The 27,474-nt window shown below is 40.3% G+C and overlaps 1 protein-coding gene across 1 annotated transcript in view; it reads right to left on the reverse strand.

The window, feature by feature from the left end:
* LOC126187466 (cytochrome P450 4C1-like) overlaps positions 1–27,474 on the reverse strand; it is a 105,208-nt gene that overhangs the window by 34,538 nt on the left and 43,196 nt on the right. The window contains exons 3-6 of the mRNA XM_049928563.1: positions 26,645–26,751; positions 25,754–25,844; positions 15,950–16,135; positions 13,276–13,345 (exon numbers count right to left, since the gene is read on the reverse strand). Coding sequence (XP_049784520.1) covers positions 13,276–13,345; positions 15,950–16,135; positions 25,754–25,844; positions 26,645–26,751 — 454 coding nt within the window. The remainder of the gene's footprint in view (positions 1–13,275; positions 13,346–15,949; positions 16,136–25,753; positions 25,845–26,644; positions 26,752–27,474) is intronic.

Genomic DNA, 27,474 nt, shown 5'->3' on the forward strand with positions numbered 1-27,474 from the left:
TGGACCCTGCCAGTAGGCAGTCATAGGCAGATGAGTGGTGGTGCACTATCCCATGATTATCTGCAGTTCTCATGCTTCCAGAGCTGTGGTTGGACAAAATATTAACAATCACACAAGTGTCTGAAATATGATGTTTAGCAAAATAGCATTTAGAAGACCAGATATATGTAGTCATGTTACAGACATCACATTGGGGCACCAGTGTCCATCTTTGGTAGAGTTTGTTTCACAGCAGCTTAACTCACTACACTGTCCAACCCAGCCAGAATATTTATAGCAGTATCACACCCAATTGCCATTCATGACTGCTATCCTGTCTTGACTGTTTTACGGAACATTCCTGGCAGGAGTACCCATGTACAAATTCATGGTGCAAATATTGCCATAAACAAGGCCATTTAAATAATGTCTGGAACAGCAAAATAAAAAAGCATACCCAACTTCAGTTGAACAGTTTCATTATGCATGAAACAGCTACCGTATTGAATGGTACTAGGCAAAAGCCCTCTAAGTTGCAAATTTCACTATGGTTCAAAAATAGGCTAAAATATTTTAGGACAGCATCGTTATGTTGGTAATCTGGCTCCTTGGTTTTTTTGTTTGTATACGTCGAGTATGACGAGTACACTATCTTTGCTCTTGATGTTCACTCTCTTAAGTGTGCTACATGTAATGAGTGGTTATCAGAATATAAGTATTATGAACACTCTGTTACTTATCTTTTTCAATGCCTAACCTTGCTCTGCTAACAGGTTATGGGCCCAGAATGGTAAATCTGCGCAGTGGACTATGTTTGTTGTGTGGGTAGGAAGATAAATAACTGAAGAAGCGTGTTAGGTTATGTGCCCACATTGTGTGTATACTTGTTTTGGTTTGTGTTTTGTCAACTTCATCAGCGTTTGAACACTCATTTTTCAGAAGAAATCAGTCACGTATTCTAGTGCTTTGAATTCAAGTGTCTGAAAATGGCTTCAAATGTAAGTTTGACAAAAACCACAACTCCAATGGTAGACTAACTGAGAAACTAGGACGATTATAACACGTAGAAGTTCGGAATGAAACTCATTCTACTGTGCGAGAAGTTATGGGATTATACCATAGGTGCAAGTACTGCTACAAATGCAGATTTATTTAATTTATTTAATCGTATGGCTAGTGCCCCCTGTAGGGCAGACCATTCGCTGGGTGCCGGTCTTTCAATTTGATGCCACTCTGGTGACCTGCAGTCGATGAGGGTGATAGGATGATGATGAGGACAGCACAACACCCAGTCCCTGGGTGGAGAAAATTCCCCAATCCAGCCAGGAATCGAACCCGGGCCCAGTGGACTGACAATCTGTTATGCTGACCATTCAGCTACCGGGGGCGGACACAAATGCAGACAAGGATATAGATGCGTGGACACTTATTCTTTTGCATGTGGATAAATCTCTGTATGCAGCACACGTGGAAAACACAAACAAAAGCAAAGGAATCTTGGGATACTTCGGAAAACCTGCTTGCTGGTAAGAATAAAACCAGATGGATGAATCTCTGGGATGTTCTACTGGATACTACATTATCCAAATGTGAAGGAAATATTCAAAATTATGTTACTCACATTTCGGATGTAGCCAACAAAATGCAAAGCATGTGCAAACCAGTTGATGATGGGCTAATTGCACTGATTATGATTAGAGGTTTACCAAAAGTTTATTTACCACACTGGATGGGTATAGAGTCCAGTACAATGGACAAAAATTTCACATCAGAAAATATCACAACAAAGTTGCTGAATGGTAGGGTGGAAGAATACCTCAAGTTGGACAAAGATGGCAGTGATAGTGCCTTATTTTCAAAGAATTATAAGAAATCACAACAGGGTTTCTCGAAAGACAAGCAAGAAAAGAAGAAAGTGAAATGATTCAATTGCTGGAAGCATGGTCACTCCAAGTCCGAATGTCCTCAGAAGCAAGAATCGTCAAAGAAAGAATCAAAGGGAACAGAAAAGTCATTGTTTTGTGCACTTGGTATCTCAGATTTCAACCTGAATGAGTGGATCATTGATTCTGGAGCATCGTCACACATGACATCAAGAAAGGAATGGCTTAAAGATTTTGAAACAGAAAATAGCAAACAAAAACTTGTGAAGTGTGCTAATAATTAGTGGAAAGGGAAAGGTAATGTTATTGTCAATTCATCAGATATATCCTCAATAAAGAATGTTATTCTTGTCCCTGGCTTAGTGACTAATTTGTTGTCAGTTTATGCTTTAGTCAAGAAAGGCATAAATGTTGTTTTTGACAAAGATGGATGTAAAGTGCTCAAAAGAGGTGAGATACTTTGTTCTGGATCAGAGTCAAATGGCATTTATAAACTAAAAAACGTTGAACCTGTGTTGCCAGATGAGCATGCTCTTGCTGTTAAAAATTTTAGTAATCTGGAAGACTTATGGCACCGTAGACTTGGTCATGTTAGAGTTGACACTGGACTTAAGCTATGTTTACAGAGTGGTGGCATAAAGTTGGAGTGTTGTAACTCTGAAACTCTTGACAAGTGTAAATTGTGTGTACTAGGTAAGATGTTGAAATTCCCATTTCCTAAGACTGGAGGGCAACGTGCATCTGAGTTGCTCAGTCTTTGCATACGGATTTATGTGGCCCCATGGAGCAAATGTCACATGGTATGGCTAAGTACATGTATATACTAGTGGATGATTATTCCAGAAGGACATTCTGTTATTTTCTCAAGAATAAAGATCAAACATTTGAATTTTTTTGTGAGTTTAATACTTGGTTAGAAAATAGAATTGGTGCAGAGATAAAATCAGTTAGAGCTGACAATGGCAGTGAATTGGTGAACTCAAATTTTGATTTATTTCTTAGAGAGAATGGAATAGAGCATCAGATTAGTGTGCCCTATAGCCCAGAACAGAATGGGGCTGTGGAGAGGACCAACAGATCAATTTGTGAGATGGCACGGTGTACGCTATTTGAATGTGGTCTGCCTAAGCAGTTTTGGGCAGAGGCATGCATTACAGCTGTTTACATAAAGAACCATGTTCCACACAGAGCACTTAATGCTAAGACTCCACAGAAATTATTGACTGGAAAAGTATCTTGTTTGAACCATTTAAAGGTGTTTGGTTGTCGAGCTCTTCTCCATATACCAGATCAAAACGGAAGAAAGTGGGATGCCAAAGCTAAAGAAGTTGATTTTGTAGGTTATGATGAAATGACCAAGGGTTACAGACTAATTGATCCACAGAACCCCAAGATAATAGTGAAAGGCAGGAGTGTTGTTTTTCTGGAGAATGAGTGCATGACTGACAATACCAGGACACCAGCTGTTAATAATGAAGATTACTGTATGTTCTAGTCAAATAAACAGTATACTGAATGGGGAGAGGCAGAGGAAGAAGAAGAAGTCAGCAGTGCTGGAAGTGATAGAGATCAAGACCCACACTACATCCCATATGCTCAGTCTGTGGCAGACACAAAAGAGACTGTGGTGCAGCTGATGGACTCTGATGCTTCAGAAGTGGACCAACCAGTCAGAAGGTTAGCCCATGCATCCAAACCCAAGGAGTACCTGAATTATGTCACCTATTTGGTAAGTGATTTTTCTAGTTTGGGAGAAGATCCTGTGAACTTGGAGGATGCCATGTCGAGGAGTGACAAAGAAGACTGGATAAAGGCCATGGAAGAAGAAATTAAGTGTTTCCAGAACAGTGGTGTTTGGGAACTTGTGGATCCACCAAAGAGTAATAAAAGTATTGTAGGTAACAAGTGGGTATTTAAGCTGAAAAGGAATGTGGATGATACAGCACTCCAGCATGTTAGACTTTTTTCTAAAGGGTTTACACAAAAAATTGGCATTGATTATTGTGAGACTTTTTCACCTGTTGTGAGACATAGTACTCTTAGAGCTCTCATTAGTTTAGCAGTAAATCTTGATTTTAAGATCTACCATTTTGATATTAAGACTGATTTTCTGTATGGGGACTTCGAGGAAACTATTCTCACAAATCAACCAGATGGTTTTGTTTTAAAAAGGAGTGAAGGTAAAGTCTATAAACTAAGGCCATTTACGGTTTGAAACAATCAGCCAGACAGTGGAATGAAAAGGCAAAATTACCTGGGTTATGTTGCAAATACCAATGAAGATTGTGTGTTCATTAAACAGTCAGGTAAAAATGTTGAAATTATTGCTTTGTATGTAGATGATTTTTATGTCTTGTGTAATAACAGTGTGATGGAAGACAAGTTGTATCAGGGATTGCCTGAGAATTTTGAAGTTAAAGACGTAGGAGAAGCGAAGTCCTGTCTGGGTATGTGTATAACCAGAAATTGGGAGGAAGGTAGTTTAAAACTTGACCAGAAGGATATTGCAGATGTGCTGAAATGCTTATGGTCGATTGTGTTCCTGTTAGAACACCAATGGAAGCTGGATTAAAGCTTTGGGATATGCAGGGTGATAAGGTTCAAGTGTCATGTCAAGAACTTATAGGTTGTTTGCTGTATATCAGCACTAATACAAGACCTGACATATCTTGTGCAGCAAGTGTTTTAAGCCAGTATAATTGTAAGTTTACTAGTGTTCACTGGAAGGCAGCAAAAATTGTGCTTTATTATCTCAAAGGTACTATAGATTATGGCATTGTGTTTGACAAAGGAGATATCAAGGATCTGAATATAACTGATTTTGTTGATTTGAATTTTGTAGATGAATTCTGCAGCCAAAGAGGCACTTTATTTGAAACAGCTAATAAGTGAATTGTTAAATAATAGGCACCAAAATCCTGTAATCATTTTCCATGACAACCAGAGTTCTATTAGACTGTCACAAAATCCTGTGTTGCATTCTAGATTAAAACATGTTTGTGCTAAGGGACATTTTATTAGACAATGTGTTAAAAGAAATGAGACTGTTGTTAAGTATTTGCAGTCAAAGGAAATGCCTGCTGATGTATTAACTAAACCACTTGCCAGAGAGCAACGCATGTATCTTGTTCATAAATTGAAATTGTCACCAGATTAAGTGGTAGTGTTTGTTTGGTAATCTGGCTCTTTGGTTCTTTTGTTAGTATACATTGAGTATGACAAGTACACTATCTTTGCTCTTGATGTCCACTCTCTTTAAGTGTGCTACATGTAATGTGTGGTTATCAGAATATAAGTATTATGAACAATCTGTTACTTATCTTTTTCAATGCCTAACCTTACTCTGCTAACAAGCATTGTAGTTGTGTATCAGTTTTGCTGATTTTGAACAAACTAATTTATGAACAAACTTATATTAGTGTAGATTCTCCACAGCTGATTGAAACAAGCAGCAACACTAAAGTTATGTCAGGCAACAGACCCCATTAAACCTTGAGCAGGCGCACCTGAGTATAAAGCGCACCAACCGCAAATAACATTGTCATGCACAGTTCCACTGTTGTTTTACAATAGCACACCCTTAACTATTCCTGCATGAGTGTTTCCGCTAGCACAGTGAGAAGCTGTGTTGTCATAGGTTCACATGAGCTGAAGTAATTTAAAATAAACTGCAAACGTGTACAAAGTACACCATGAGCTCGGTCGTGTAAGTAATTTTTCCTTCACTTTTATTTCGTTCCTTTTTAATCGAATCAAAAGATAACACATAATAAGCAGGGCAAGATCAAAGCTGACAGACAACGAGCTCGATTGGTTACTCAGCGAGGATCCAGAGTTCAACTCTGTACCAGGCAACAAAAACGATGACGACTCTGAAGAAGAAGAGGAATTTATCACAGGAAGTGACCATGATTCAGATTCTGATGAAGTCCACGATTCAGATGATGTCTGACTAGCCGCTCTCCACTGGTGGTATTTTTATTGAGAGGCACAAAATGTGCAAATGGAATAAAACATGTCCTAATGTGACTTTGAAAACAAAAAGAAAGAATATTGTGAAAATATTCCCTGGGCCTACATGTGTTGCCAAAGGGGTCACAAGTGAAACAGTGGCTTTATGCACAATCTTAGCCTGGAAATGACTGATGAAATTTTAAAATACATGAACATATACATTCAATCTAAGAAATAATGTGTATAATATCCCAGAGAAAGGTACCTAAGGAAACTACAAGGAAACTGTATCTCATCGGGAATAAGAAAGCAAACCACACAAATGTCATTGAACTGTGGATAGCAGGTGGTACTGGTATGGAGATTATGAGATTTGTTATGAGCTACAGAAGATTTCTGTTCCTTTTATGATGTATCTGGTTTGACGACATGAGTACAAGGCAAGAAAGAGGAGTAACTGATAAACTTGCTGCAATAAGGATGCATTAATATTGGATGCATATGTGGTGGGTGAACTGCAAGAACACTTACATTGTAGGACATTTTGTGACAGTAGACAAAAAGTTGCAAGCTTTCAGGGGTTGCTGTTCTTTTGTTCAGTATATCCCAAGAAAACCAGTGAAGTATGGGATAAAGATATTTGTTTTAGCAGATGCTAAAACGTTCTTCATTAGTAATATTGAAGTATAGTGTGGAAAACAAAGTGAAGGACATATAAACAAATATAAATTCTATAATAATTATAAACATTTGGGGAAACAACTAAAAGTATTCCTAAAGGATCTATTTGGCTCTATTCAAAAACATGTTAGCAAAGACAGCCATTAATCAATTCCAAAGTAATTAACAGTTTTGTCAAAAATATTGTTTTCACAACTATATTTGTTATGTTCATAGTTTAAACAAATAATACGGCTTAACCTATGTAGTAGAAAAAACTGAAGTTTTCTATGTATTCAGTTAATTGAATGAAGTAAGTTTTAATTTTAATTTCTGTAAATTAAACATTGAACAATGTGTAGTTTCAGCACCTATTATTGTGAGGATATATAAGGGCCTGATTTTTGGTCCTGGGACAGTCAGTCCATGGCCGAGTTTCAGACAAGGAACCTGTATTGGTTAGATCAACAATAATGAATCTGTGAAATAAGTGTAACACAATTAGGCCATGTTTTAAAACAAAGACAGTGTCAGATTACATTGCATTAAGTTTTCGTTCCATAGACCCAAAAAATGAGATGATTCTTGTAGGTGTGGAAACATGTCAGAATCTCGTAGGTGTGTAACATGTCAGCAAGTATAACATAAAAATATAGAACATTTGAATATATTACTTACTACCCTGATCATTTGTCAGGAGATAGTCAAAATAGGTTAATGCAATGCAGTAAACTGGAACAGCTAATATTTACAGAACTAACATGCTGTCAGAATGAAACACTGTTATGCACTATTAATAAATTTATCATACACAAAATATCTAATCATGACTGTTGTGACCAAGTGTTGTCAAAACTGAAATATAACAGATATTTTTACTTGTTGTTGTTGTTGTGGTCCACAGTCCTGAGACTGGTTTGATGCAACTCTCCATGCTACTCTATCCTGTGCAAACTTCTTCATCTCCCGGTACTTACTGCAACCTACATCCTTCTGAATCTGCTTAGTGTATTCATCTCTTGGTCTCCCTCTACGATTTTTACCCTCCACACTGCCCTCCAATACTAAATTTGTGATCCCTTGATGCCTCAGAACATGTCCTACCAACTGGTCCCTTCTTCTTGTCAAGTTGTGCCACAAATTCCTCTTCTCCCCAATTCTATTCAATACTGCCTCATTAGTTATGTGATCTACCCATCTAATCTTCAGCTTTCTTCTGTAGCACCACATTTCGAAAGCTTCTATTCTCTTCTTGTCTAAGCTACTTATCATCCATGTTTCACTTCCATACATGGCTACACTCCATACAAATACTTTCAGAAACGTCTTCCTGACACTTAAATCTATACTCGATGTTAACAAATTTCTCTTCTTCAGAAATGCTTTCCTTGCCATTGCCAGTCTACATTTTATATCCTCTCTACTTCGACCATCATCAGTTATTTTGCTCCCCAAATAGCAAAACTCCTTTACTACTTTAAGTGTCTCATTTCCTAATCTAATCCCCTCAGCAGCACCCGACTTAATTCGACTACATTCCATTATCCTCATTTTGCTTTTGTTGATGTTCATCTTATATCCTCCTTTCAAGACACTATCCATTCTGTTCAACTGCTCTTCCAAGACCTTTGCTGTCTCTGGCAGAATTACAATGTCATCGGCAAACCTCAAAGTTTTTATTTCTTCTCCATAGATTTTAATACCTACTTCAAATTTTTCTTTTGTTTCCTTCACTGCTTGCACTGAATGCAGATTAAATAACATCGGGGAGAGGCTACAACCCTGTCTCACTCCCTTCCCAACCACTGCTTCCCTTTCGTGTCCCTCGACTCTTATAACTGCCATCTGGTTTCTGTATAAATTGTAAATAGCCTTTCGCTCCCTGTATTTTACCCCTGCCACCTTCAGAATTTGAAAGAGAGTATTCCAGTCAACCTTGTCAAAAGCTTTCTCTAAGTCTACAAATGCTAGAAACGTAGGTTTGCCTTTCCTTAACCTTTCTTCTAAGATAAGTCGTAAGGTCAGTATTGCCTCATGTGTTCCAACATTTCTACGGAATCCAGACTGATCATCCCTGAGGTCGGCTTCTACCAGTTTTTCCATTTGTCTGTAAAGAATTCACGTTAGTATTTTGCAGCTGTGACTTATTAAACTGATAGTTCGGTAATTTTCACATCTGTCAACACCTGCTTTCTTTGGGATTGGAATTATTATATTCTTCTTGAAATCTGAGGGTATTTCGCTTGTCTCATACATCTTGCTCACCAGATGGTAGAGTTTTGTCATGACTGGCTCTCCCAAGGCAGTCAGTAGTTCTAATGGAATGTTGTCTACCCCCGGGCCCTTGTTTCGACTCAGGTCTTTCAGTGCTCTGTCAAACTCTTCACGCAGTATCGTATCTCCCATTTCATCTTCATCTGCATCCTCCTCCATTTACATAATATTGTCCTCAAGTACATTGCCCTTGTATAGACCCTCTATATACTCCTTCCACCTTTCTGCTTTCCCTACTTTGCTTAGAACTGGGTTTCCATCTGAGCTCTTGATATTCATACAAGTGGTTCTCTTTTCTCCAAAGGTCTCTTTAATTTTCCTGTAGGCAGTATCAATCTTACCCCTAGTGAGATAAGCCTCTACATCCTTACATTTGTCCTCTAGCCATCCCTGCTTAGCCATTTTGCACTTCCTGTCGATCTCTTTTTTCAGACGTTTGTATTCATTTTTGCCTGCTTCATTTACTGCATTTTTATATTTTCTTCTTTCATCAATTAAATTCAATATTTCTTCTGTTACACAAGGATTTCTACTAGCCCTCGTCTTTTTACCTACTTGATCCTCTGCTGCCTTCACTACTTCATCCCTCAGAGCTACCCATTCTTCTTCTACCGTATTTCTGTCCCCCGTTCCTGTCAATTGTTCTGTTATGCTCTCCCTGAAACTCTGTACAACCTCTGGTTTATTCAGTTTATCCAGGTCCCTTCTCCTTAAATTCCCACTTTTTTTTACTTAAGCTGTCTTAACTGTTTCTGTTAAGATATTCATCTATGGAGTAGAAGGAGTTGCCTATCAAAAAGTCTTTCAAACTCTGTTTAAACCGTGCTTTATCTGAAACCAAGTTTTTAATGGTTGCTGGCAATTTATTGAAAATGTGTGTTCCTGAATATTGGTCCCCTTTTTGGGCCAAGGTAAGTGATTTTAGATCTTTATGTAACTTGTTCTTATTCCTAGTATTGATACTATGTATTGAGCTATTGGTTGGAAACAGAGATGTATTACTTGCAACAAATTTCATCATCATCATCATCATTTAAGACTGATTATGCCTTTCAGCGTTCAGTCTGGAGCATAGCCCCCCTTATACAGTTCCTTCATGATCCCCTATTCAGTGCTAACAAATTTCATTAAGGAATAAATATACTGAGAAGCAGTGGTTAGAATACAAAGTTCCTTGATCAGGTTTCTACAAGATGTTCTTGAATTTACACCACAAATGATTCTTATCACATGCTTTTGCACCCTAAAAACTTTTGCTCGGTTACCTTATTATTCTATAAGAACTTTGAACTGTGTGATTAGGCTTTTACTGCTCATAGATGTTCTACAGTAAACTATTGTAGCAGTATGTGGATGTTAGCCTTCAACCTATTAATGAGGCTTATCGAGAGTTAAACAATAGTTCACTGGCCATATAGCTATGCATTATTGGGGGGTTGTGAACTGTGAAAGTAAATAACTGTGAAACGCAAATGTGCGTCTGTCAACTACATCATTTAAAGTGGTCAGTGTTGAACTTCCAAACCCCATTTTTCAGCCAATGTAGCAACGCAGTACATCAACACCAAGGACAACAAATGAAGATATTAAAGCAAGTGAACGTCACAATTTCCCGAAAATGTGCAACGCAATTAAGTGTGTAGATGGAAGGAACTTTGTGATAACTGATACTTCTTCAATATACACACATAAAAACAGTTCTGCATTATCCCAGTCCCCAGAACTCCTGAAGACAGACATTGACTGTGGATATTGTATCACCAACATAGTCCCTTTGACTGTTCAGAGAACCCGCCCAAAGATGTAAACAACCATGCATGAGCAGTGCCTATTAAATGGAGGGGGCCCAACAGCCAATCAGTTCCAGTCAATCCACCAGGAAGGAGGTTCATGGCTTGTGTTGTCTATAGTTCAACCCTGCCTAGAGGGTCAATACCGCGGTTCGATCGTGTCCGCATTGTTACTTTGTGCCAGGAAGTGCTCTCAACAAGAGAAGTGTCCAGGCGTCTCAGAGTGAACCAAAGTGATATTGTTCGAACATGGAGTAGATACAGAGAGACAGGAACTGTCGATGACATGCCTCGCTCAGGCTGACTAAGGGCTACTACTGCAGCAGTTGAACACAACCTATGGATTATGGCTCGAAGAAACCCTGACAACAACACCACCACGTTGAATAATGCTTTTTGTGTAGCCACAAGACTTCATGTTATGACTCAAATAGTGTGCAATAGCCTGCATGATGTGCAACTTCACTCCCAATGTCCATGGCAAGGTCCATCGTTGCAACCAAGACACCATGCAGGGCGGTACAGATGGACCTAACAATATGCCGAATGGATCGCTCAGGATTCGCATCATGTTCTCTTTACCGATGAGTGTCGCATATGCCTTCAACCAGACAATCATTGGAGATGTGTTTGGAGGCAACCCAGTTAGGGTGAACGCATTAGACACACTGTCCAGTGGTTGCAGAAAGGTGGAGATTCCCTGCTGTTTTGGGGTAGCATCACGTGGGGCCGACATATGGTGCTGTTGTTCATGGAAGGTGTGGTAATGGCTGTATGATGTGTGAATGCCATCCTCCAACCAATCGTGCAACCATATCGGTAGCTTATTGGCGAGGCACTTGTCTTCATGGCTGACAGTTCACGCCCTCATCGTGCACATCTTGTGAATGACTTCCTTCAGGATAACGACATCACTCGACTAGAGTGGCCAGCATATTCTCCAGACATGAACCCTATTGAACATGCCTGGGATAGATTGAAAAGGGCTGTTTATGGATGATGCGACCCACCAACCATTCTGAGGAATCTATGCCAAACTGCCATTGAGGAGTGGGACAATCTGGACCAACAATGCCTTGATGAACTTGTGAATAGTATGCCATGATGAATACAGGCATGCATCAATGCAAGACAGTGTGCTACTGGGTATATGTACAGCAATCTGGACCACCATTTCTGAAGGTCTCACTGTATGGTGGTACAACATGCAATGTGTGGTTTTCACAAGAAATAAAAAGGGTGGAAATGATGTTTATGTTGATCTCTATTCCAATTTTCTGTACAGATTCTGGAACTTGTTCTTTTATATGGCAAAGAAAGAGTGTTTTTGCTCAGTATATACTTAAAAAGTGTTGGAATAGATTGATATTTCAGCTGCAACAACAGAATGATATGAAAGTTTCTTATTTGTTTAATCAAATAGTGAATTAGTGATTTAATATAAGTTTCTCATGTTGTTGTTTAAATAAACTAAAATCAAACTGTGATTTAGCTCATACATGTTTCCCTTGGTAGCATGATGACAGCTTTTGACTACATGTGTACAAAGTGCGCAGTGCGCCTGCTCATGTTATGAAAATCAGCGCGTCTGCTCGAGGGTTAAATGCCAAAATGCCAGTTGAGGCATCTTACAAACATATTTTATGTGTAATAAAACTTAATCTATCACTAAGCCTTGCGTTGAAACTATATTCGACCTACATTCCTTTACTTCCTTCAGGGTTTTAGTGCAAGACTCATCAAATGCCAGAATCTTCACTGAACTGCATGTGCACGCAGTGGCCTGTTTGAGTCTAAACATACCTGTTTCCATTAAGACCTGGTCCACAACCCTAACAACCCTAAAAATGATTATTTTCTAAAAAAAAAAAAAAAAAAAAAAAAAAACAAAAAAAAAACTGATGCCCATTCCTGCAATAGCAATGTCAATATCAGTAGGTCGTTGTTTGTGCAGCTGTTCATGATAATTTATGCATCATGCCACACATGACAATAAATGTAGTTTAGCCCAAAAACCATAACATTACGCAGTAACAGCTTAGTCAAACAGAACTGCTTTGCTGGACATATTAAACTCCATTCGCTTACCAGATAAACTTCCAGCTTATTGTAGACTGGTTGCCACTTTACAGCTGTAGCTCTGTAACAGTGCATTTCTGTCCTATCATTATCTGGCAGAAAATTTGAACTTGTCATTATCTATCCTACTTTGACCTTACTATCAGATTATCTTAGCAACCTGTGTAAATATCATATATATGGAATTTTACATTAACAGTATTTTTCCCTTCCAAAGACAGATACGCTTCATTGTAACTACAGTTGACATTTGTTCAGCATGCCCTTAACCCACATTGTAAGGAAGTGAGAAATCTGTTGTAAAATTTTTAATCTCCAAACAGAACTACAGCTGTATAAAGATAGACAGCAATACAAAAAATGAGTTAGCAGACTGATAGATCATAATTACTCCAGTTTCGGAACCAGAAGTTCTTCCATCTGGCAGAAAAGAGGAGCTACATTCTTTATTTTTGACATTAAGAGAACCCAATTTAATATGCCAATCTTTCTAACACACTATGCTTTTGCATATCAGTCTGATGCTGAAAGATAAACAGAAGATCTTCATTCTTTATTTAACTGACATTGATTTGTTAGCTACTCACTGGCCCATACTCACTCTACATATGGACATTTCATTCCAACCTCAGGATAAAATTAACTTCTTTACTTACGCATAAACAGCTGATACATAGGCGGAATCTGTCTCTTCCTGTGCATTAACTGGTGTCCCCATTGCAGTTTCTGGTGGAGAAAAACTGAGTTTACTTTATATTCTACAGTTTATACACTGTCCAGTTGCATTAATGTGACCACCTCTCAAACACCTGAAGAACCAACTTTTGAAGCATCAAATGCTAGAAGACATGCAGGAAGAGAGTCAGTGAGGTTCTGGAAGGTGCTGACAGGGATGTGGAGCCATGCTGACCACTGCTGTAGGCAGCTGCCCTAGGTTTTTCAGTTGAGATTCCAGGGCATGAACAGCCCACTGAGGTGGTCCCATAGATTCCTGATTGGTTTTAAATCTGCTGAGTTTGGTGACAACATGAGTATGGTAAACTCACCCAGGCGCTCTTTGACCCACACATGTACAATGCGAGCTGGGGTGGCTATGGTCCCCAAGGATAGACACATGCTTGTATTGATACACTGTGCATTCCAGAATGACAAAGTCACCAGGGGAATGCCACAAGAATGCTCCACAGACCATAACACCTCCTACAATCGCCTGTACCCTGGCAACAATACTTGCAGCATGTTTCTTTTCAGCTGTTTCATGCCATACACATAAACGGCCATCTGTCCAATGGAGCATAAAATGTGACTTCTTTGAAAAGGCCACCACTGTGTGGATCTCCAGTTGTGGTGCTGGTGTGCAAATTCCAGCCTTTGTCACTGATGACCAGCAGTCAGCATGGGTGCATGAACCAGGCACTTGCTGCAGGGACCCATATGCAACAACATTCGCTGAATGCTCATTGAGGAGAGACTGTTGGTAGTCCCTTCATTCATCTAGGCAGCTGTACACCTATTTGCCTCTATATGTCTCCACAGTCATTGCTGATGCCATCATCTAGGGCTCATGGTGCACCACAGCTGCCTTGGTACTGGTTTTGCTAGCACCATTTTGTCATGCACAATATGCTTTAACCATTGTATTCATGCAAACAGTTTACAAGCTTGGCCATTTCTGAAATGCTTCCACCCTTGGCCCAAAAGCCAATGATCATGCCCCTTTGGATGTCAGCTAAATCATTCCATTTCCACATTTCAACAATGACTGCACTGTTTTACGTGTCTCCCACAACCATTTACATACCCTCCACATTTAGTGCTGTCACTGCCCTCTGTGAGTGGTTATTGTACATTGATGTCAAACATAGGTGATGTCACATTAATGTGAGTGGACTGTGTATGAGAGATAAATGATTTGAATATTGTAAGAAAGAATTTTTGTTATTTTGTATTGACTGTGCAATATCATAGTGAATGTAATTGTGGATGATGCTATTGGAACCATTCATCAATGTGTATTACATAATATAACTGCAATCAATCCACAATGTTCACAGAAGACCATAATTTGAAGGTTGGTGTTATTGGGCACAACTGGATTTGAAAAAAGGAGAAAAGAGAACAAATAAATGAAAGAATATTTTCATGAATGTCTGGACAGATAGTATAAATGAAAAATAAATGCATAAAGTACACTGATGAGTCAAAACCTTATAACCACCTGCTTAATTCCAAGTCATGCAATACAGTAGCAATTCTGTGTGGCACAGATTTTACAGTCCTTGCTAGGTTTTTAGAGGTATGTGGCACCAGATATCCAAACATAGGTCATATATTTCCCTAAATTATGGGCTGGAGGTTTGTGGATCTGATTTGGTGCCTGACTGTACCCCAGGTATGTTCCACGGAGTTCAGATCAGGCAAATTAGGTGGCAAAGTCATCAGCATGATCTCACTATGAGACTCCTCAAACCATTGTTGCATAATTCTGGCCTTTTGAAGCAGGCAGTTATCCTGCTGGAAGATCCCATCGCAGTAAGGGAAGACATCAAGTGTGATGGTATACAGATGGTCCACAATTATTTTCATGTAATTCACAGCTGTCATGTTGCCTTCAATTACTACCACAGTCCTCACCAGTGAGTGTCGGTAGTGCTGTGCATACTTCTAGCAGCCATTCACCTAGATGATGGGGTATCCAGACATGACCTCCAGCACAGTGTAAAAAGAAACATGATTCATCTGATCAAGCATCTCATTTTGATCAATTCAGGTCCAATGTCAATTAACCTGCACCCACTGCAATTGTACTGATAGTGTTGTTGAGTTAACATGGAAACACATAGGGGTATTTACTGCAGAGCCCCATGTTGAACAATGCACACTGCACACTTTGTGCCTGCACCATCACTGTACTCTGTCATCAGATCTGATGTAGACTGCCATGTACCCCACTTTACAGACTTGGAAAGCCATCAACCTCCACACTTGACACTATTTGTGGTTTCAGCATCCTCCAACCACTTTTAATAAAGTTCAGAACAATGGCGCATGAGCAGCTGACCGGCTTCACCATTTCTGAGATGTTTGTTGCTAGGTGCTGGGCATAAAAATCTGCTGTCAAAATTACTTATCTCTGGACTTTTTCCACTTTTTGACTGTATTATCACTAAAAGGATTCCCCATTCATCTAGGCTCAGCTTGTATACTTTCCTTATCATGTCATGTGCCCAAAATGCCATCATTGGGACTTCAGTCTCACTGTGGCTAGTGATCATCATGTTTTGGTTCATCAGTGTGACACATACTGCATTAATATAATTTTTTCCTTACCACAAATAACATCGAGCGCACACCGTGTAACATAAGGATGAATGTTGAATACTTGACCATTGGCCTCATCTTTTAATTTTTTAACAAGCAGTTGACTCTTGTCTTCAAAGACTTCAAAAAATGTCTCTAGAATTTTGAAGTGAAAGGTTGGTGTGATCATCTTTCTGTGAGAATGCCATTTAGACCCTGTAAATCATAAATATATAAGCTTAATGCAATGTTCCTGGATTAAAACATAGAAAACTTTTGATCAATTAGTAATTAAAGGAAAAAATGGTAGCAATGAACTACAACAATGCCTGTAAGAACAGAAAGTTGACTTTCAGTTTCTTGTACAATGCACTGACATCAAATTATGCAACTTTAAAGAAATGGAATGAAGATCTGTAATGATGCACCCAAAATTAAATTATCAACAAATTTGATGGTACAATGACAACTTCTTCTGAAAATAAAGGACTGGCATGAAAAACCTTGCAGTATATTTTTCACTTTTATATTCAAAATAAATTGTGCATATCTTCTATCTGTATCCAGTTATTTTCAGTTTAACATCATATTTCTCATTATTATTATGTGTTAATATGAACTATAATGAGCAATAGCTTTGAAAAGGTATTATGAGAAATCACTGTATCCAATTTGGAGTTTGGAAATTTAAATATTTAAAGCTAATTATATTTACATGATTGCAGTCAATGACACATTATTAAATCCAAAAAATTTGCTAAGTTGAATGTACTCATCCATTGACCAAAAGGTTAACTACTAAGAAAAATGAGTTAAAATGAAAACAAGAAAGCGCTGTTGAGACATATGTATCTGTGCCCCTTTCGCTAGAAGACATTTGATAGTGCAGTTTGAGGAAAAAAAGTCAGACAACCTCGCTTTGAGACACAATTGTTGCACTGAGCCAAAAGATCAACAACAGATCTAAGTTGTCACCTAAATTAACTCCTCACACTCCTTCAGGGCAGACTGAGCTGTGGTGGATGCTGCAAAAGTTTCTTGCCTCATTATTGTCCTTTCTGAGATTGTCTTCTGTCTCTAATGACCTTTATTTTGACAGGGCATTAAATCCTAAAGTTCATTTCTTCTAACTAACAAGAAGGCAGAAGTTACACTGTTTATCATTCAGAGTATTCTGGGATGAGCTTACCTACCTACAAAACAAATAAACAAAACACTTCCATGATTCATCACTGATTATTGCTTGTTTGCTCTGGACTGTTATCAAGTTGGAATGACTGATGAAACTGAAAAGATTTTGACAAACTCCAGTAGAAGCTATTACAACAAACCCATCAGGCAATATGCCCTCCTCACATGTATAAAAAAGGAACCTCAGAATGGAATAGAAGAAAGTAGACTTTGTACAATAGTGTAGTCAATCATTTTCATATACGGTTCCCATGGATGAAATAGAAATTATGACAGATAATGTTGGTTAAAGCACTTGTCTGCAAAAGGCAAAAGTCCTGAGTTCAAGTCTCAGTCCTGCACACAGTTTTCATCAACCAGGAACTTTCAATGTTGGTTATAGCTCCCAATACTATGTATAACAAAGTGAGCTGAGGAGTATAAAGCACTGTATCAAGAAAGGAAATTAAGTAAATAGCCTAATATAAATAACAAGTCATTAAAAATAAAAAAATCAAGAATAAAACACTTGATGAAGATAAATGGGTCTCTAAAGCCCTTTGACTCCTGTGGACAAATTAACGCAGCATGCTCTGCCACTCCCCAGGTGCTGAGGACATGTTTAAATATGGCCTGATTTATCATTAAACACTACTGACATGTTTACACATCCTATTCCACTGACCCTCTCACTGCTGCGGATGAAGTACTTCCATATCTTGGTAAATGAAAATGTTTCAAGTATCTATCATGCAACATACCTGCCACTTTACATGCTATTATTTACAAAAAACCTTGTTTCGATATCTTGAATCATTTATGAAATATGATGATTGTTATGACCATATGACTCCCAATGCACAGGGATGGAAATGCGGGCACTGTACATGACCATCAGCCATTTAAGAAAACTAATAACTCAAGAATGAAATGAGATGTCATTATGTTCTCAATTTTGCATAAAATTTCTATACATTGTCTGCATTTCAACAATAAAAAATCCAGGATGCAATATAACATTATTAAGAAAAGGACAGTTGCTACTCACCATATAGCAGAGATACTGAGTTGCAGATAGGCACAATGAAAAGACTGTCAGAAAATGAGCTTTCAGCAAACGAGGCTATTGTTGAAGGTAGGCCACAGCAGCCAAAGAATTTGGTCACATGTGTGTGTGTGTGTGTGTGTGTGTGTGTGTGTGTGTGTGTGTGTGTGTGTGTGTTGATGAAGGCCTTGTGGGGACATATTTCTGTCCCCAACAATATCGCTGCAAGAACAGTATCTCTGGACATGGGGCAGTGCGTTCCGAGATGCCAAGTGTTTAAGTTGTATCTGTCCGTATAATGTGTGTAAATAAATATTGTGTATGTGAATCAGTTACATTGACAGTCATTAGATATCATGAACATCGTGTTCATTACTCAAATCCTACAATGGTGACCCCGAGTCTTTTGACAAACACACAGCGACATTTTTGTTTGACAATTTGCTCCACCTCCATCCAATGTGAGATTCCAACATCTCACTGACATGGATCATACACACACCGACAGTCAGTCAGCTACAGTCAATGACAGCAAGTGTTGTGAGTGTTTATCTAACAAATTTCAACAGCTACAAGATGGAAATTGCAATTTTTCTGTGTTTAATACCCACACAACAATGCAACCATTGACACATCAGCGCACACATATGGATTCCATCAACCACAGTGCCTTTAACAAACACTGAAAATAGTGCTACGAGTGCTTATGTGGACACTAACCTCGTCAGACTACACAACGAAGGGACAACAATGATCAGCAGTAATGAATAATGGCACTACCCTGCAGCCCCTGCCATTCTTGAGTGCAATATTCTAATTGATATACATTCAGCTAGTACTAATGCTACTCACAAGTCTCCCTATCAGCCAAGTGACTCTATCATTATTGAGATGTCTGGCATTGACAGGCTAATTATGGACACCAACCACAGTGACGTAACATACGGCGAACAATCAGTGACAACTAACAAACATGCAGGTCAGTGTATTAGGCGGTCTCTGGGACAGACAGTGCTGGTTAACAGTGATTTTATACAGAATGGCATATTTCCACAAACTACTTTTGCTCTCACACATCACATGGGTGACGTCATGGCAGCCGTGCAGCGTACCACAGTGCACCTCAGACGTGACGTCAAGCACCACTCCCCACACCCCAGCTCGTTCTGGGATACGCTGACGCCACTGCATGCTGGTATGGATGCACGACATGACCGTTTTCCCATGACTAGCCATCAACAACTACCAACAGATGCACCAACAGCACTATGACCACAAGATGGATATCAGAATTACTAACTGATTGCTATTCCACCCACACTGACAACAAAGGACATAAAGTTGGAGTCAGACATCACCACCATGTTTACAGTGAACCCCATACCATGTGGGCCAACGATCTACCATGAATTTATCCAGTCGATGATGATTACATGACACGCCGCCAATACTGTGGGCACACCACAGAGACCTCCCACACTGCAATGTCCTCCGACCAACCGTGACTTTGCCCCACCTACCGTGAGGCATCCTACGACCAAGTGGAGCAATGCCATTAACACGGGCTTACTTGTTACATAATCCACACCGTGCACTTCATTTTCGTTACACCAATGCCACTACAGCAACCACAACGGGCGCAATGCGACTAACGGAACAGTGTCCACTGTGGACACACGACCAAACACTGCCAAAAAACTGTGATATCCAACAGAAATATATTTCTCCACAGTTTTCTGATGCCTCTATACATTACAAGGGTGATGGCACAGAGATATCACCTGCGCCATGACACTCACCACTCCATGTGCGTGACGTCACTGCCTAGCCGGCTGTGCCACATGCTGGACCACAGCTCCAACCAGAACGTCAACCACACCATGCCGACAGGTACAACAAACAATGGCCATACCTCATCAGGCCACCACAGTCTGTCTGAGCAACATCATGCAACTAACGCATGGCAACAACTCAGTGGGGCCAACACAAAACAACCACTACAGGAACCACCACCGTTTATCACACTCCACCTGCTGCCCATTCACACAGACTCACCAGAAGTGTGGTTTGCTTTATATGAATGTATGATCAGGATAGCAGAGATTGAGGATGGCCAGAGCAAGCTGTTAATACTTCTCAACCATCTCAGTGAACACATGGAGCTCGTCAGCAATCTACTGCTGAATACTCCGACTGCGCACAAGTATGAGACGGTGAAGTCACTAATGTTGCAATGATTATCAAGCAATAACTGCCCCTTCCCACAAATGAGACAATGCTGGGCGATGACACACCATTGGCATTATGGTGAAAACTGCAACCGAAAATTGATAACCTACTACCAGACTGGGCCCTATTGTCATTACAGTTACCCAAACTCCCAGAGCAAATACAGACAGCAGTTTTATTACATGCAGACAAACCACTGGAAATGTGTCTACAACTGGCCAATAGGACGTTGGCACTCGCATGCCACCAGACACTGATCAGTGCCAGGACACCTATCTACGACTGCCATGCCAACGACAGATATGGTGCACAACAGACAAGGATGGCAGCAGTGGCAGACACAGTGCAAAGCACTGCACGCAGACCCCGGGCAACCTCCTCCTCCCCCCACAGCTGGACCCCGCCTTGCAGGCCAAGACCGCTGCAGCACCACAACAATCACAGTGCATGGATCCACCTCCTGCAGGAAATAAACAAACAAGGGAGACAGCCGACACGTGGGCTGCCACAGCACAGTCCAGCCAAAACAAAATGACAAGCGGCTACTGCTGGTTTCACATGTGATTGGGCGCCAATGCATGCCATTGCTGACAGCCCAAACTACACTGGTGGACTGGCCTAGGTGCACCAGCCTGCCTCCCTACAAAAAGCCACCTTTCTACTGGACATGTCAAAAAACATAACATGCCACACACACACACACACAGGCAGTTGGTGCATGGCTGTTTGTTTACAACTGCCAGCTACACCAGTACCTGCTGGTCAATATGAGTGCAAACGTCAGCCTGCTACCCCCACATCTCACCACAGGAGATTACAAGCCCTCAACCATACAACTCTGAGCAGCAAATGATTCAATAATACCGCTAACGGGGACGACCTCCATGGTGCTCCGGCTAGATGACCATGCACCACGACCATGGACTTTCTTTGTGGCCAAAATGGTGGAACCGTCATTACTGCCTAATCCCATATCTCAGTGGGGCTCTGTTATTGCAAGGTGATGGACTACACCCTATAGGGGGTGTCTGCAGTGACAGTCTGCCACCCACCACAGACCCTTCCCCTCCAGCGTTAGACATGGAGACCACAGCAGATATTGCATTATGCCATGCAACACTGTGTGACAAACCCCACCAAAGGATCACGGCCTATAAGAACATCAGCAAAGAGAACAACAAAGCATGTACAGAGAACAAGCAGCTATGCATCTGCCATCACAAACTGGATAGCCAGCTGCAATGAATCTGCCAGCAACTACAGACAGCCTGGCACACCTGAAAACCACAGGATAACTGTACAACCACTAGCACAGATACACAAGTTAGTACAGTGCCTATTATACTTGGTGACTCAGCTCCCACGATCGGGCTGAACAGTGACAGTGTTTCTCCTCTCACGAGTGGATTACCCACCAACAAGGCTACCACCCCTGTGGACAGATCAGACAACAGGATTCCACCCCTTGGACCACTCCTACCAAACAAAACAGTTAGCATAGTTACGGACGGCACTGTCCACAGAATTAATACAACTCCGGGACCACCTGTATGCCACTTTCCCCACTGTCTAGCCCCCACAAACTCAATGAGGCCAAAGCATCCATTGAAGAATATCTCCAGGATGGTATAATCACACTTTTGGACAGTGCATGGGCATCACCTATCACTATGTGGCCAAAGAAAAATGGTACAAGGTACCTTTGTGGCAACTACCGGTACCTCAATGCCAGAACCATTACAGATAGCTACCCAGTCCCAAATATCCAAGACTTTGCACATGAGTTGGCAGGGCATACTGGACTGTAAAAGAGCATACTCCCAAATACCTATGGCCCTGGAGGACGTTCACAAAATGGCCATTATCACTCCATTCAGTTTATATGAATTCTTATTCATGCTCTTTGGATTAAAAATGCCGCAGTCATGGCAAAGATTCTTTAATGGGTTGTTTTTCAATGTGCCACACTTTTACTGCTATTTAGACAATTTAATTATATTCTCAAAATCTACACAGGAGCATGAATGACACCTGCATGCAGTATACAACAAGCTGTAACAACATGGGGTGGAAATTAGTACTGGAAAATGCCAACTGCGACAGCCTTGTGTCATGTTCATCGGCCACCTAGTCGACGTAATAGGCATATGGCCCACACAGGACAAAATTGAGCAGATTACTAACTGGTCACCTCCCACAAAATTGCCAAGAACTATGTAAATTTCTCAGCATTACCAATTTCTAGTGAAGACACCTATCCCATGCAGCTGAAACTCTGCTTCCCATCACTGAAGGTCTATGGGGGAAAAATACATCGGGAAGAAGGAAGCTAACATGGACAGCTGAGATGCAAACTGCATTCGACAACATTAAAGCTCAACTAGCCCACTCCATCACACTCACACTACCATCTTATCATTACATCAGACGCAAATGACTGAGCAACAGGCACTGTATTACAGTAGGGTGTGCCAGGGATGACACAACCTCTCCATTTTTTCCCAAGGAAACTGACAAACTCTCAAAGGAAGTGGTCAACCTTTGACAAAGAACTACTGGCTGTGTATGAAGTGCTGTGCTATTTCTGTGACGATATTGAAGGGAGACCACTTACTAACTACACATACCATTGACCATTAGCTGACGCAGTAAAGAATCCATCCGTCAATGCCACACCAAGCAGGTTTAGGCACTTGGACCACATCTCACAGTTCACAACAGATGTTTGCCACATGTGTGGAGCAGACAATATGGTTGTGGACTACCTGTCCCACCTAGCAGCCGTAACCACTCAACTGGATTTCGATAACCTCACGGTCACGCAGGCAACAGATATGGACTTGGAATGATTCTTGTCAAGCAGCAACATGGGATTACAGCTATGACAATGCCCAGTGTCGGAACCAACAAACTAGTTTGGTGCGACGTGTCAACAGGGAGGCAATGACCTTCCACCCCCGCCAACTGTCGCCGAACAGTATTCGACTTGCTCGATAACTTAGGTCACCCAGGAGTGCATCCCATAATGAAACTAGTTTTCGAGTTTTATGTGTGGCTGAATATGAAGAGGGATTGTGCCTCTTGGACACGAGCGTGCATTCCTTGCCAGAGGGCAAAGACAGGACGACACAACCAGTCACCGTTAGGGAGTTTCCCTGTCCCAAAGGGCTGTTTTTACCTCACACATATAGATTTAGTGGGGCCACTACCTGAATCTAACAGATTTCGTTATATCCTATTTGTCAATGACCGAACAACTTGGTGGGTGGAGGCTGCTTCACTCAGGGACATACCAGCAGTGACAGTGGTGCTGCTTCACTCAGGGACATACCAGCAGTGACAGTGGTGAGGTCATTCACCGACCTATGGATAGCAAAATTTGGCTGCCATGAGTCGCTAACAATCAATCAGATTGGACAATTCGAATCGACCCTGTTTACGGAACTGTGCCACCTCTGCGGCTGCCACTGATTACATACAACAGCCTACCATCCTTGTGGAACAGTGGCACTGCATGCTGAAAACACCACTGGTGTGCTATGATAACGAATGGTCAGATGCCCTACCCTGGGTGCTGCTGGGTATCAGAGCGGTCCACAAAGAGGACCTTGATGCCTCACCACTGGAGATCCTCTACAGCGATTAGCCTCCCAGCAGAATTTGTCACACAGGCCACAGACAAAAGACAACAAGGACTTACCAGACCTCGTATGATGGGTCAGAAATGGATACGCAGCCTCTGAGTCCCACCGCCATCACACCACACAATACCCACAGTATTTGTGCACAAAACCCAACTGACTTGCACTCACGTAATACTATGCACAGACACCATCAAGCTATCACTGCACCCAGCGTACAGTGGACCATATAATGTACTAAGACAGGGACCAAACACATTCAAAATCACGCAAACCCACTACTCTGTCCGTCAATACACTGAAGCCAGCATGGACTTTTGTGGAGACGCCAAGGAACAATACCGCCCCTTTGACATCACGCCACGACACAACCCCCTCTCTCTTTCATCATAACTGATGTCAGACCCTACCTTCCAGAAGATATCACAGTGTCTCCACATGACATGATGATCGTGGTGTCTGCCACGTATAAAAACCGACAGTTCGGCAACAGCATGGTGTCGTGAGCATTGTACCACTCCACACCGACACCACAGTCAGCTGATACAGCTGCACTGTTATCTATGCTATCCAGGGACGGCATCCTACACATGTCAGCCCCAGTTCACAACACGGAAAACTGGACACAGGATCAGTCAACACCCCTACCACAAAATCACATACATCCACTGGTGGACGACCTAACGATGACACCCCCTGTACCATCTACTCAGCCAGTACCAATGTCACAAACAGGCAGACTGCTGTGCCGACCAAGACATTGAGATGAATATGAGCTAGACAGCATCTCCAGAGATGACCTGCACCGCACCAACTTCAGCATTCCATGGCTTTGGGGGTGAGGGGTGGGGAGAGCCCTGTGGGGACACAAGATCTGTAGACTTCCATCCCCAAGAATATCACTGCAAGAACAGTATTTCTTGACATGGGGCAGTGTGTTCTGAGATGCCAAGTGTTTAAGTTGTATCTGTCGGTATAATGTGTGTAAATAAATATTGTGTATGTGAATCGGTAATGTTGACAGTCACTTCACATCATGAACATTATGTTCATTACCCAAATCCTACAGCCTTGTTGGCTCAAAGCTCTTTTCATTGTGCCTATCTGTGACTCAGCATCTCTGCTATATGGTGAGTAGCAACTATCCTTTTCATAATATCCTTATCTACATTTCATGTAAAGGAACATATGTGCTAAAATCAACCATATGCAAAGTTTATGCAACACATTTTTACCTCTGCAAACTTTTTAAAATTTTTTGTGCAATACTTTACTTAATTTGCTGCAGCACAATAACTATGACAAATAACAAAAAAAGAAATTTTGTTGTTCATCGAGTGAAGGTATCAGACTGTAAGATGTGCAAAAATCAAATTTTTCTACTGAATAGTTTTCTTAAAATTGGATGATAAGTATTTATCAGTGGCTGGAATGCTGTATCTCAGGACAGGCAGCAACAACAACAAAGCCACTCTCAGTACAGACTGTAGAGGGCATGCCTGCAGCAGTCAAAGGGTTAAATTACAAAAGAAAATCATAATGAAGTCTCAGTAAGATCATAGTTTCTGTTCTGAAATGCATGGGTATTTCAGTCTGTTGCACACCAGTCACTGACAAAGAAACAACATAGATGATAAGAAAGGAGAACATCAGTTAATTCTCTTTTACCTTTTGGTTCTCATTTTCAGAAATAATTTACCCTCAAAATGCTTTTTTTTTTTTTTTCATTACTAATTCAAAGCAACATACCTTTGCTTGTTAGCAGACCTTGTCCCAACCAAGGATGAAGGAATCGATAAACAAGAGATTTTTCAATATGGTCTGTGCTGCTCATAATTATCTGAAAATTGTGTTAAGCATAATTACATAGTATACTGATATCTCTTAAAAATAGTTGTTCACAAAACAAAATATGTGATCAGCATCAGATAAGTCCATAGAAATGAAAATAAATAGTTGAATTATTTAGCAATGTTCTTCAGACAGCTGCCACAAATGCGCAAACTGCACATGTGCATCAACGAAGGACTATATTGTCCAGAAGCTCAGATAATTAATGATCTTCCCTATGTGTTTGCCTACTGCTCCACACCTCTTACCTATGTGAGGGGTAGTGGTTTGTCATTATGTAGATAGTTATGTTCCATCTCGTATTCATCAGCTAATTCCTAATTGTGCAGCTAAAGCAGCAAAGAAGTAATTTGCTTCTTGTGACTGGCTTAAATTTTTAATAAAGAAATTAGCTGTTATTAGCCATGAACATTCACATACCCTACTTGGAGAAACTGCTTGTTAATATCTCAGTCAGCATATAGTGAAATTATTGAGCTGATTTATTATTAGTGTCAGTCATTTTTTTCAAATATTCACTCTGAATTAAAAGAATTATTCTGTGCTATTTTTGAAGATGGGTATTTTATAACCTAGTAAATGTTAAGATTTATAAAACAATTATCTGATGCACTAATAATTTTAAAATCTGTATTAATATAATAATAACAAAAATATCTTAATTGCATTCTAAAGACTGATGACCTCAGAAGTTAAGTCCCATAGTGCTCAGAGCCATTTTTTTTGCATTCTAAAAGAAATTTGTTTGGGAATGTAGTACTGATGTAATGTGTACATAAAAATATTTACCTCTACATGCTGTGGTTTTATAACATGAATTTCTGCAAGTGGACCCATCCAAGTTCTGAATAGAGGCCAATATTTCCTTCCTCTCTCATCAGCCATTCGGAAAATATCTGTAAGTATTATTTCACAATTTTAAAATTATTTCCAGGAAAGGGGAAATTAATGTTATGTAACACAAGAAATAAAATGAATGGCCGTTATTTTTTATTACCAGCTTGTTGGATTAAAACCAAGAATTTGTTCCCCTTCTTGATGTCATGCACTTTCATATTCCATTAATTATTTCGCTTCTGAAGATTGTATACCTGGATACATTCTAAATATAGTCCTGGGAGTCATGTTTGCCATTCACAGCGCTATACTGAAGGACTCCTAGCATTGTTAAAAAGTGGACTGGCACACACAAACTCTAGATTCCTTCTTAAATAATTTCCTAAATTATTTTTACTATATTTTCATTTGTTTTATGAATTAAGTACTGAATTTCCAAAAAAAAAAAAAAAAAAAAAAAAAAAATCCGTGCCCTCTTCCTTGATATTCAGGTTTATTTACATTTCAGCAAAAATCTACACTAACTCACATATAAATCAAACCTGCTGACAAATAATAGACATCACTTTCATTTTTATGGTTGTCACCCTCATCATATCAAATGATCTTTCTTTAGAACCTCAGATTGACTGCAACAGGTCACAGATGTCAAATACTGTGTCCCATGAAAGAGGCCCACGAGGGGTCTATGGGTCGCATGGCATGGCCTCCAGCCATTGCCACCGCGTCCGCCGGCCACCGCCACGCCCATCTCTCAGACACTAATCTGCCAGTAATTGGCT

Source organism: Schistocerca cancellata, chromosome 5, assembly GCF_023864275.1.
Source record: "Schistocerca cancellata isolate TAMUIC-IGC-003103 chromosome 5, iqSchCanc2.1, whole genome shotgun sequence".
Taxonomy (NCBI): Eukaryota; Metazoa; Arthropoda; class Insecta; order Orthoptera; family Acrididae; genus Schistocerca; species Schistocerca cancellata.